This window comes from Eptatretus burgeri, chromosome 8 (genome assembly GCF_056783735.1).
Source record: "Eptatretus burgeri isolate ZD-2024b chromosome 8, Ebu_testis_v1, whole genome shotgun sequence".
NCBI classification, from domain to species: domain Eukaryota; kingdom Metazoa; phylum Chordata; class Myxini; order Myxiniformes; family Myxinidae; genus Eptatretus; species Eptatretus burgeri.
In genome coordinates this window covers 5,046,274-5,058,571 of record NC_140968.1, presented here as the reverse complement: position 1 = coordinate 5,058,571, position 12,298 = coordinate 5,046,274, and the positions used below count along the sequence as shown (strand labels likewise).

Sequence of the window (12,298 nt, the reverse complement as noted above, 5' to 3'; positions counted from 1 at the left end):
GATACCGATTCTAAAGATCAATTCACCCACAGTTGCAGCAAATTCTTAATAATCTCTCTCAGCAAGAGATTCCCAATTGGACAAAGCAAGGAAAGACCAAGAGGGTTTTTCTATTCCCAATGTTCTCTCCAAACTCAAATGACAGACAATCCTCTGTTAGCTGATCATTTCAGGAGTTAACATCGTAATGAATTCCTGAACGTTTTTCCAATTTATGTCAAATTTATCTTCCTCTTCCATGAGTCTTGTTCTTATTGAAAAAAAATTCAAAATAGTAAAAATATAAATAAAAGAAGTCGACGACTTGCTCTTCAGCGTTAATTCAGCATACAATCTTACATAATATAGAACTGCCTCTCCTTAAAAAGGAAGTGACGATTCCACTCATTGCACATTTTTCTGTTACTCCCACCATCATCCCATCAGGATATGGTTCTATCATACCCTCTCGTGGGAGAGAATAGTAAATGGTAATGCTGTATTAATAGAGAAGCCATCTAAGTTGGCAAAATGCTTGGAATAGGCATTTGGAGGAAGGGGGGCAGGAGTGGTGGTCAAAATTCACGATTTTGTCCAAGTTATACAGTTAGGCCAAAATATTGGCACTGTTGCACTTTTTTCAAATAATTCTATTTTCTCCAAAAAATAAGTTGAAATCGTCAAAGGTATTTCATCTCCACAATTCTTTATTTCACTTGTAATATTACAGAACCTTTGTTTTTGATTCAGAACTTAATAAATCCGTTAAAATAAGAAGATAAAAAGAAATGGCATTGATAAAATTATTAACACCCTCGACTTAACATTTGGTATCACGGGCTTTGAACAAACAAACTGCAGTCAAGCACTTCCTCGAGCCATGAATGAGCTTCTTTCACCTCTCTACTGGTAGTTTGTCCCACTCTTCTTGTACAAACTGCTCCAGTTCTCCCAGATTTGAAGGGTGCCTTCTCCCAACTGCTGTTTTCAGATCTCCCCACACATGTTCAATGGGATTTTGATCTGAACTCAGTGCTGCCCACTTCAGAAGAGTCCAGCATTTTTTCTTGAACCATTCCTGAGTGCTTTGTGAAGTGTGTTTGGGGTCATTGTCCTGCTGCAAGACCCATGACCTTTGACGGAGATCCAGCTTACTGACAATGGGTTGAACATTGTGCTCCAAAGTGCCTCCTTGGTAATCTGATTTCATAATGCCATGCACACATTCAAGGCATCCAGTGCCAGAGTGGCAGCACAGCAACCCGAATACATCACTGAACCTCCTCCATGCTTGACTGTGGGGAAGGTATTCTTTTCTATGAAAGCTTCATTTTGTTTTCTGTAAACAGAGATGATGTGCTTCACCAAAATCCTTTACATTGGTCTCATCTGTCCACAGGACATTCTCCCAGAAGGATTTTGGCTTGTTCAGGTGTGTTTTGGCAAACTCCAGTCAGGCTTTCTTTTGTGTCTCTCTCAGCAGTGGGGCCCTCTCGGGTCGCCGACCATAGAAACCCCTTTCAGAGTTGGTGACAGATGTTGTGAGTTGAAACTGTCGTACCTTGTGTCTGAAGGTCAGCTTGAATCTGTTTGGAAGTTGATTGAGGTGTTTTCACCACCATTCAAATAATCCTTCACTGCAATCTTCGATCAAGTTTTCTCTTGCAGACACGTCCAGGGAGGTTAGCTTCAGTGCCATGGGCCTTAAACTTCCTGATAACATTGTGGACGGTGGACACAGGAACATCAAGGTCTCTGGAGATGGACTTGTCGCCTTGAGATTGTCCATGCTTGGCTACAATCTTGTGTCTGACCTACTCAGACAATTCTCTGGTTTTATTTCTTTTCTCCATGCTCATTGTGGGACACACCATGACACAAAACAGCAGAAAGACTCTTTTTATCGATTCAAACTGGTTGAATGAGTGATTTTTATATTGCAGGCACCTGCAAAACTCACCACAGGCAAGTTAAATTCCAAAGGAAAGGAGAATTACCTGCTTGAAATCAAATTATTTCTAACATCTAAAAAAAAAAGGTGCCAATAATATTGTCCAGGACATTTTAGGATTTCTAAGTGGAATAAGCGAAGATTTAGTAATTTTTTTCAACTTGTTTTATTCTACTGCAAACCAAACAAATACATAGGTGGATACCAATTTTTTTTTGTATTTTTTCAACAATTTTCTGGAAGAAATGGTGCATTATTTGAAACACATGCAAGGGTGCCAATAGTTTTGACCATGACTGTATGCACCATTTTTTGTAAATGACAGGAGGTTGAGAGCTGGAAAGAAAATCCCCAAGAAACTGTTCATTGAGATGTTGGTCGCTTCGCGTTTTTCCTTTTTTTAACACTTCAGGACAGGTCTCCGATATCCATTTGGGAAATGGCAAATCAGCCAATATCACAGCATTACATAAAAAGGTGCAAAAACAGATCCCCTTAAGCACAGCCAAATGAGCTTACTGGACTTCCAATCGTCAGCAAGGTCATGGAATCAATCACAGTTAACACAGAATCATTCCTTTTCTCCAACAGCCTCATCTCAGATCATTAATTAGGATTCAGACCTGGTCACTCTCCCTTGGACAGGCTGCTTCTACTCTCCTAACAATGGTGGAGACCCTCAATATCAGACATGAGATATGTCTCTGGACATATCTCAAGCTTTTGATACAGTCTGGCATCCTGCCTTGCTCTCAAAACTGTCTGCCTATGGAATCCAAAACCAACTCCACTCTTGGGTGACCAACTTCCTCCTCTCTCGTAGTCAGTGTTACTTTCAATGGAACCCTTGAATCTCCTCTCCCTGTCAAGGCTGGAGTGCCCCAAGGCAGTGTTCTCGGCCCCATATTATTCCTGATCTTCATCAATGTTCTGACTGACTCTGGAAAATCTTCTTTATCTCTTTCCTGATGAGTGATGACTCCACCCTCTGCCATGACATCACTCATCCTTCTGACAGACAGGCAGCATCCTCTTCCCTCTCCTCAGACCTTGAACAAAATCACAAACTGGGCAAACACAATTTTGCTTTTGTGGTCATATTATTCACCCTCTGGGTTTTCCCTTACCCCTCATCGTTACCTGTATCCCTTGTTTGTCCATCTCAGTCTACTTTCTCACACCACCCTGCTGTTGTTGTTTCTCCTCTCCTCCTGCTATTCCCTTATGTTGTGTCTGATTTGTTCTGTGTAATCGTTCTCACATGAGCCTAGACCATGTAAAAAAAAATATATATATATATATATATTTTTTTTTCATCTTTAAAACAGTGACCTGAAAGTCGCAGCATTTTTCAGGAATGTATTCCCCGTGAATAGCGGGGTCCAACAGTACCTTGAACACGAATTTGATTTTGAACAACCCCCCACACTCACTCTCCTTGGCTGTTTCAAACCCTGTGGAAGAACTCTGGGAACGGTTTGAAACAGCAAAGGGCTTACTTTGCGTCACATTTCATGGTTGCTTTATGCAGCTTTCTTTGGCTGGTAGAGCATGGGAGTCGTCAAGATATGTATGTGTGTGTATGTAATATATATATATATATATATATATATATATATATATATATATATATATATATATATATATATATATATATATATATATATATATATATATATATATATATATATACACACATACATACATATATATATATATACATATACACACATATATATATATATATATATATATATATATATATATATATATATATATATATATATATATATATATATATATATATATATATATATATATATACACACACATACATACATATATATATATATACACACACACATACATACACATATATATATACACACACACATACATACATACATATATATATATATATATATATATATATATATACACACACATACATATCTATATATATATATATATATATATATATATATATATATATATATATATATATATATATATATATATATATATATATATATATACATATATATACACACATATATATACACATATACATACATACAGTGGGGAGAACAAGTATATGATACACTGCCGATTTTGCAGGTTTTCCCACTTACAAAGCACGTAGAGGTCTGTAATTTTTATCATAGGTACACTTCAACTGTGAAAGACGGAATCTAAAACAAAAATCCTGAAAATCACATTGTACGATTTTTAAATAATTAATTTGCATTTTATTGCATGAAATAAGTATTTGATAAATCAGAAAAACAGAATTAAATATTTGGTACAGAAACCTTTGTTTGCAATTACAGAGATCAGACGTTTCCTATAGTTCTTAACCAGGTTTGCACAGACTGCAGCAGGGATTTTGGCCCACTCCTCCATACAGATCTTCTCCAGATCCTTCAGGTTTTGGGGTTGTCGCTGGGCAACACAGACTTTCAGCTCCCTCCAAAGATTTTCTATTGGGTTCAGGTCTGGAGACTGGCTAGGCCACTCCAGGCCTTGAGATGCTTCTTACGGAACCACTCCTGAGTTGCCCTGGCTGTGTGTTTCGGGTCGTTGTCATGCTGGAAGACCCAGCCACGCCCCATCTTCAATGCTCTTGTTGAGGGAACGAGGTTGTTGGCCAAGATCTCACGATACATGGCCCCATCCATCCTCCCCTCAATACGGTGCAGTCGTGCTGTCCCCTTTGCAGAAAAGCATCCCCAAAGAATGATGTTTCCACCTCCATGCTTCACGGTTGGGATGGTGTTCTTGGGGTTGTACTCATCCTTCTTCTTCCTCCAAACACGGCGAGTGGAGTTTAAACCAAAATGCTCTATTTTGGTTTCATCAGACCACATGACCTTCTCCCATTCCTCCTCTGGATCATCCAGATGGTCATTGGCAAACTTCAGACAGGCCTGGACATGCGCTGGCTTGAGCAGAGGGACCTTGCGTGTGCTGCAGGATTTTCATCCATGACGGCGTAGTGTGTTACTTATGGTTTTCTTCGATTCTGTGGTCTCGGCTCTCTTCAGGTCATTGACCAGGTCCTGCCTTGTAGTTCTGGGCTGATCCCTCACCTTTCTCATGATCATTGAGGCTCCACGAGGTGACATCTTACATGGAGCCCCAGACCGAGGGAGATTGACTTATCTTGAACTTCTTCCATTTTCTAATAATTGTGCCAAAAGTTGTTGCCTTCTCACCAAGCTGCTTGCTTATTGTCCTGTAGCCCATCCCAGCCTTGTGCAAGTCTACAATTTTGTCCCTGATGTCCTTAGACAGCTCTCTGGTCTTGCCCATTGTGGAGAGGTTGGCGTCTGATTGATTGAGTGTGGACAGCTGTCTTTTATGCAGATAACGAGTTCAAACAGGTGCAGTAAATGCAGGTAATGAGTGGAGAATGGGAGGGCTTCTTGAAGACAAAACTAACAGGTCTGTGAGAGCCGGAATTCTTACTGGTTGTTTGGTGATCAAATACTTATTTCATGCAATAAAATGCAAATTAATTATTTAAAAATCATACAATGTGATTTTCAGCATTTTTGTTTTACATTCCGTCTTTCACAGTTGAAGTGTACCTATGATAAAAATTACAGACCTCTACGTGCTTTGCAAATGGGAAAACCTGCAAAATCAGCAGTGTATCAAATACTTGTACTCCCCACTGTATATATATATATATATATATATATATATATATATATATATATATATATATAGATATATATATATATATATATATATATATATATATATATATATATATATATATATATATATCCATCCATCGGGACCATACTCTGTGCAGAGCGTTGGTGATGCCGAAGCAGTCTCCTTGGCTATTGGACACAATCCTGGACGGGTCGCCATTCCGACACAGGATACCAGCATGCTGGCACTCATTTTGCCGACCTCGGAAGGATGACAGGCAGAGTCAACCCTACGTGGTATTAATTCAATAGCCAAGGGGGATTTGAACTCAGAATCATGGGACCCCAAGCCTTCCACCCTGACCATAAAGCCAACACCAGGCATTATATATATATATATATATATATATATATATATATATATATATATATATATATATATATATATATATATATATATATATATATATATATATATATATATATATATATATATATATATATATATATATCTCCACCGGGAGTGCTTAATGTTCAGGATGCAAAACAGTGAAATCGAAAATGTTTTTCCCATTGGCATCATGTTAAAAACTGAGGATGCGTTCCTGGGCAATAACTTTCAGACATTCCAAGCTGACTAAAGTTAATACTAACTGAATTAATTCATACAGAACATAAATAAATTTATAAATGAGTTAATAATAATGATGACAGGAACTAAATAAGTAAATCCATCGATCTATCCATCCATTGGGACCATACTCTGTACAAAGCATTGGTGCTGCCTCAGTAGTCTCCTTGGTTATTTGGCACAATCCTGAACGGGTCTCCACTCCGACAGGATACCAGCAAGCTGGCACTCATTTTGCTGACCTCAGAGGATGACAGGCAGTGTCAACCCTACCTGGTATTGATTCAACAGCCGAGTCGGATTTGCACTCAGGATCCTCGGATCCCAGGCCCACCACCCTTTCCATGAAGCCAATACCAGGCAAAGATAAGTAAATGGAGAACAAAAATAAATATAGTCTCGATGAAAGTCAGACAAAAAAAACTCGATCGATCAGAGCACGTGCAACTCGACCCAAACCAGTAAATTTTAGAGCAACTGAACCTGAAACTGGATCCAGCAAAAATAAAAAATAAATTTTTTTTTTGATTAAACATCAGCACGAGCAGTTAGACACCAGAGATGGAGACAGAAAGAGAGAAAGAGTGAAAGAATGAAAGAGAAAGAATGGGATGGGTGGAGGGAGGTTCTGTCGGTATCCATTTTTTTCGACATCGCTATACCGGTGAGGTCATACCGATATTATTAAAATTTAAAAAACTTAATTTTTTTATAACACGAGAACGTGCCCGTAAAAAAATAAATAAATAAATAAATATTCAAACCGCGAGCAACAAACAACAAATACACAGGCCGTTTCTTCGCTCTCGCGTGGCCGTACGTGCGTGGCCCGGAAGTTCGCATATTATTCGCAGTTACGATTATTCGCAATTTAGTTTTAATACCCATTTATTCAATTAGCGCCAACGTATTTTACCTTTTCGCAATGTCATCGCAAGGATAAACAAAAAGAGAAGAGAAAAAAAAATTACTTCCTGGTTCGGAGCATACCAGCACTCTGATGTTACCGAAATTTATGCACCGTCTAATATGAAAACGATCATAACTTGGGGCATTGTGTTAATCTATAAATGCACATAAGAAATCGAGAAATCATTAGAATACACCAAGTCATCACTCTCCAGAAGCCCTACGTTTTAACCTGTAATGGCGAACGCGGCTGAGCTTCCCTTCCCCATCGGCCACGCCCACGCAACGTGTCTTGTCATTGGTTTGGTAAATAAATGGCCATAACTTGGGAAGGACTTGTCCGATTAATATCAAACCTTGAAAAGGCACATCCTCAGGTCCCCAGCAATATATCTGGCAAATTTCAATTAGATCGGACCAGTGGTTGGCGAGAAACAGCGGTCACACAGACAGACAGACAGACAGACAGACAGACAGACAGACAGACAGACAGACAGACAGACAGACAGACAGACAGACAGACAGACAGACAGACAGACAGACAGACAGACAGACAGACAGAGACACACACCTGGAATTATAGATAGATGCCCGTTCCCATGATGAGAACATGCCTGGTGTTGGCTTAATGGTTAGGGTGGTGGGCCTCGGATAGGAGGATCCTGAGATCAAAGCCCACTCTGCTATTATTGAATTAATACCAGGTGGGGTTGACTCTGCCTGTCATCCTTCGGAGGTCGGCAAAATGAGTGCCAGCTTGCTGGTTTCCTGTGTCGGAGTGGCGACCCGTCCAGGAATGTGCCTAATAGCCAAGGAGACTGCTTTGGCAACACCAACGCTCTGCACAGAGTATGGTCCCAATTAATGGATGGCCAATGGAAGAAGACAAGGGAACAATATACCACTGAATGTATACAACATGAGTGGCAAGTATGAGAGCTAAACTGCATTTAGTTTTATTTTTCTTTAGCACTGGCTGCTGGCAAATTAAGTGTTTCAAAAACATCAACAACAACAACAAAACCCAACAGACTTTTAAATATAGCATTCATGACTCATTAACATTGAATACCCTTATGCTTATATTGCCAGTAGTTAAATATGTGAATGTATTTGGCTGTTTGAGGTTAAGTCTTGGAGAACTGTTGCGTCCTGATCCGTTCACCCTGTTGTTGCGAACCTGTATTTTGTCTCTCTACCCTGGTGTTGGTGCACCCCCCCCCCCCACTCTCGATTATGTGTCCTAATCTGTTCAGCGTTCTTGCTCGTCCACGAGCCTTGACCTTGTATACCAACAAAAAAAAGAAAAAAAAAAAAAAGAAGAAAAGAACAGAGGAAGACAAAAGTCAGGTGTTCACCCATGAGAGGCATTTGATTTCAAACTCTGAATAATGCACATCAAATAACTGTTCTATCTTGAAAATGTTTAATCTCAAAACATCGATAAAGGAGTGCTTCAAGACTGACGAGTTTGGAGTGTGACCTGCATCGTGCCAGCCACTCTCTCTTATCAATGGCATTGTGCAAGCAGTCCCTAACAAGTAATTATCGCATGTAACATGCTTATTTGCGAAAGGCAATGTCATGAGAAGCAAACCATGTCCTCACAATGACCTCATCAGCGAGCAGATTTCGGGAATAATTTAAGTTTTACTTTTGAACCAGTTTTAGTAATCACATTCAATCGTACGTGTGTGAACGATAGGTGTATTTATTTATTTTTCGAGAAAATAGAACATAGATTGGAGCGTTCCTGAACAAATTTTAAACCAACTAGCTCACCTTAGGCTTGATGGTAGCTTAAACCACAGATTATTTAATATAATGTAGCAGAGGCAGTACTTTACGTGGCTTCTTAATCCACTAGATATGGCTTATCCATCCCTTATCAAAGCAGAAAACAGGACGTGTAGCTCAGGACTGGGAACAGGACGTTCTCACGATCGAGCAACCAAAGAACAAACGCTGGTAAAAAAAATGTATCACAGCTGGCGTAGATTCATAATGAAAAGGGAGCGCATAATTTGTGACGTAACATTCCTTCTGATGCTTCACAGTTCAAAGACTAAAGAGTGAGATGATTCAGAATGAGCGTTCTGCCTTTTGAAGCAGAGGAAAGGTTTGGGAAGAACGATCAAGTTTGCCTTCACACAGGTGTGGTCCTCCAGATTGCTACAACTATTACATTAGTCTGCAATGTCTACTCTGACGCTCTCTGCAACAATCATCATACAGTTTTGTCTTGTCCGAAGTCCCAATGCCAAGGGGATGTCAAAATACCACAAATCCCCCACCCCCGTCCATTCACCCTTCCATCCCTCATTTGCACTTCCAAAAGTGTTTTTTTATTTATTCGTCTTTCATTAAAAGAACAGTGCCAGTGTTCGAAAAACAAAAGTCTAGCTCATGATGTTATGGAAACAAACAAACTGTGCATCGTCACACATTTGGATGTACCTTGCTCATGGTAGATGTCCACACCAAACCGATGTGATTATGTGCCGTGGTGGACAAACGGATGTAAGGTGTGACGTTGACCGGGCGGCTAATTCTCCGGGGCTCAGCCCCGTTCTTGCTTGGTGGAAGGAAGCCCTGTCGGAAGAGCATTGCACCACAATAATCGCATATTTGTTGACAGTTTGGGGCAGTAAACCACTAAAGGGGAGAGGGGGGAGGTGAAATTGAGCGACTGGGTCGAAGAAAAAGAAATGCAGCACTGTTAAAAGTGGAGTGACAAGTAAATAAAAATAAAATTCGATTATTCAAATGGAAATCGTGACGAAACACACCAACAACAACATGCCTCCAGTTCAACACACATTCCTTACCGGTAGCACACATGGTTTTCCATTCACCTTGATGCACAGGTTAGGGGGGTAGTTGTCATCCTGCGGTTCATTCATACCTGCCATGCAGAACCTGCCACCCAATGTGGAGAAGAAAAGGATTGGGAAACAGATGATGGCGTGGTGGCAACTACATACATCAGCACGTTATTAAACAAGGCCGGGGGATCGTACCATTAAATAGACATACACACTCGTCTTTTCCATGCACAGAAAGAAGCACGAGGGAGGGGTTAATAATGTTAACAACCATAATAGCACCGAGACACAGGCCTTGAGTCATGTTCCAACTTGAACATTAGCAGAACGAACAAACAAACAAAAAGTTTACTCGGAAGCAAGTACTGCAGTGCAGTCGAAGCTAAACTTGAGTCATACGTCCATCATGGGAACGGGCAGAGAAAGAGCCATAACGAAATGCAGGAAACTCGCTCTCACCTCATCTGCACTTGCACCGGGCAGTCTGTTTTATCCATCGAGTAATCCCTGTAGCAACAACCAACACCAAGTTTAAAGCTTTGCAAAAAGCACCAACCATTTATTGATCTTCTGAGTTGTGAAATGTAGTTGAGTCATTAAGTGAGCACATACGTGCATTCGGTGAGCAAAGAGATGTGCTGAGGAGTAAGAACAAAGGCAACATACATCTCTTGGAACCGCTGATCATTGCTGCAAACTGTAAGGACAAGGCAAGTTGGGGAGGGTGTGGGGTGGGGAATATATGGTGGTGATGAATGAGGAATCCGGAAGGATTGAAAAAGAAAATAAAAATTGGGGAAATAAGCATTCTCAAGGAAGGTTACGAAAGCGGAGGGAACATGGTTCGAGGAAACGAGGTAGGATGTTGGATCAGAAAGAGTGAAGAGTAAAGCATGAGAAAGGACAGGAAGTTTGACTGCTCAGAAGGGTGACAATGTTTGGGGGAGAGGCATTGTGGCGAAAACAGACCAAAAAAAAAAAAAAAAAAGTTTGCTTTGGTCTGTTTGTTGCATTCACCTGAACCCACACTAGGATACGAGGATGTACGAGGAGCAAAACTGCTCGACTCGTCGGTATCAAATCGTAACTCTTTAGATGCACCACCCAAATGATGCAGTGCAGAGAGCTAGAATGTGTTTAGAGAGTGCACAACATGGTACTTGCACATCACAGCTTGATTGGGCAGAAGTTAAGTTATACCACTCATGCTCAACTCACATCTATTAATGCCCATCTCTAATGGTAACACATTGCAGGTTTTCCAATGATAATCTCTTGCGACACACTGTGAACGCTTCAAGCACGCCTTGCAATGTGTACATCATAGAAAACAAAAATGAGGGCAACATCACATCATTTCCTCTTTGTGGTAATGATTCCAAAGTTATACTCAAACCATACATTGCAACTGGACAGAAATATAAGCACTGTTGGAGCTTGTCTTTTTTTGAAACAAATTTTTTGACTATGCCTCCAGCAAAGATCATGGAAACAAAAAAGTACACGAGGTAGCACCCACCAAGCTCACGGGCTTTCACCAGATTATCGAGAATGTCGTAAAAGGGTAGTGCCGTGAGCTGCAACGGTAGTGATGGTTGATAGATTGGGGCCTGAACACGGCAGGGGGCGGTGCCACGTGGAGGCGTCATTGTTGGTTTAGTGGGAACGGCCGTTAACGTCGGAGCACCGTGCAGTCCAGAGGGCGGCGAAGGCATAGTTGGATGGTTCAAAAGACTGGCGAGAGGCTCACTGCGAATCTCAGCATCGTAGCGATGAGCAGTCGGCACAGTCTGTGGTTGGACAGATCCAGTGAGGTATGAGTATTCCAGGTTTCGTGCTGGGGTGGTTGCACCCGCACTGGATGCAACAGCGATGGAGGAGACCGAGCGTCGCGGATAGCGTCTCCGATAGAGCTCCTGCACTTTCGCACGAAGGCTTGGGCTGGTGTCGGTCCTTAGAAGATGGAGGGCACGGGTGAGCAGCTCGTGTTTCCGCCCACTCTTGTTCTGTCCTGCAAAACCTAGCAGCACCTGCAACTCTGAGACGCGGAAGCTCATCACCATCTGCTGCAAGAGGGAACAAGAGGATAGGAAGAGAGGGGATGAAAAGTGTGAGCTCGGGAACATGTGCAGCCTCAGGCCGTCTCCAGAGGCCATGTGACACACAGGGTGTGGGTGGAATGTGCAAGGTGGGAGGTATTGGTGCGTTCAAAGGAATTCCAGATAACGGCATGAAGGAAAAACCAACGTGCACACAAAGATTGCTGGTTATACTGGGATTCGAGTGTGGAAAGCTCAAAGAAAAAGTTAACCCAAAAGGAGGAAAGCTTTACAACCTTCAT

General features: G+C 41.1%; 2 protein-coding genes across 7 annotated transcripts in view; one reads left to right on the top strand and one right to left on the bottom strand.

Annotated features, from left to right (window-relative positions):
* The window catches only part of LOC147020979 (uncharacterized), a 192,273-nt gene that overhangs the window by 123,288 nt on the left and 56,687 nt on the right, over positions 1-12,298 (top strand). The window lies entirely within an intron of this gene.
* LOC147020980 (E3 SUMO-protein ligase PIAS2-like) overlaps positions 1-12,298 on the bottom strand; it is a 62,846-nt gene that overhangs the window by 27,014 nt on the left and 23,534 nt on the right. For 5 of the 6 annotated variants that reach the window (XM_085890747.1, XM_085890751.1, XM_085890752.1 and 2 more), the window contains exons 2-6: positions 11,477-12,023; positions 10,570-10,654; positions 10,417-10,464; positions 9,961-10,051; positions 9,590-9,724 (exon numbers count right to left, since the gene is read on the bottom strand). In XM_085890747.1, the coding sequence (XP_085746873.1) occupies positions 9,590-9,724; positions 9,961-10,051; positions 10,417-10,464; positions 10,570-10,654; positions 11,477-12,023 (906 nt within the window). The remainder of the gene's footprint in view (positions 1-9,589; positions 9,725-9,960; positions 10,052-10,416; positions 10,465-10,569; positions 10,655-11,476; positions 12,024-12,298) is intronic. The other variant, XM_085890748.1, reaches the window with a different exon arrangement.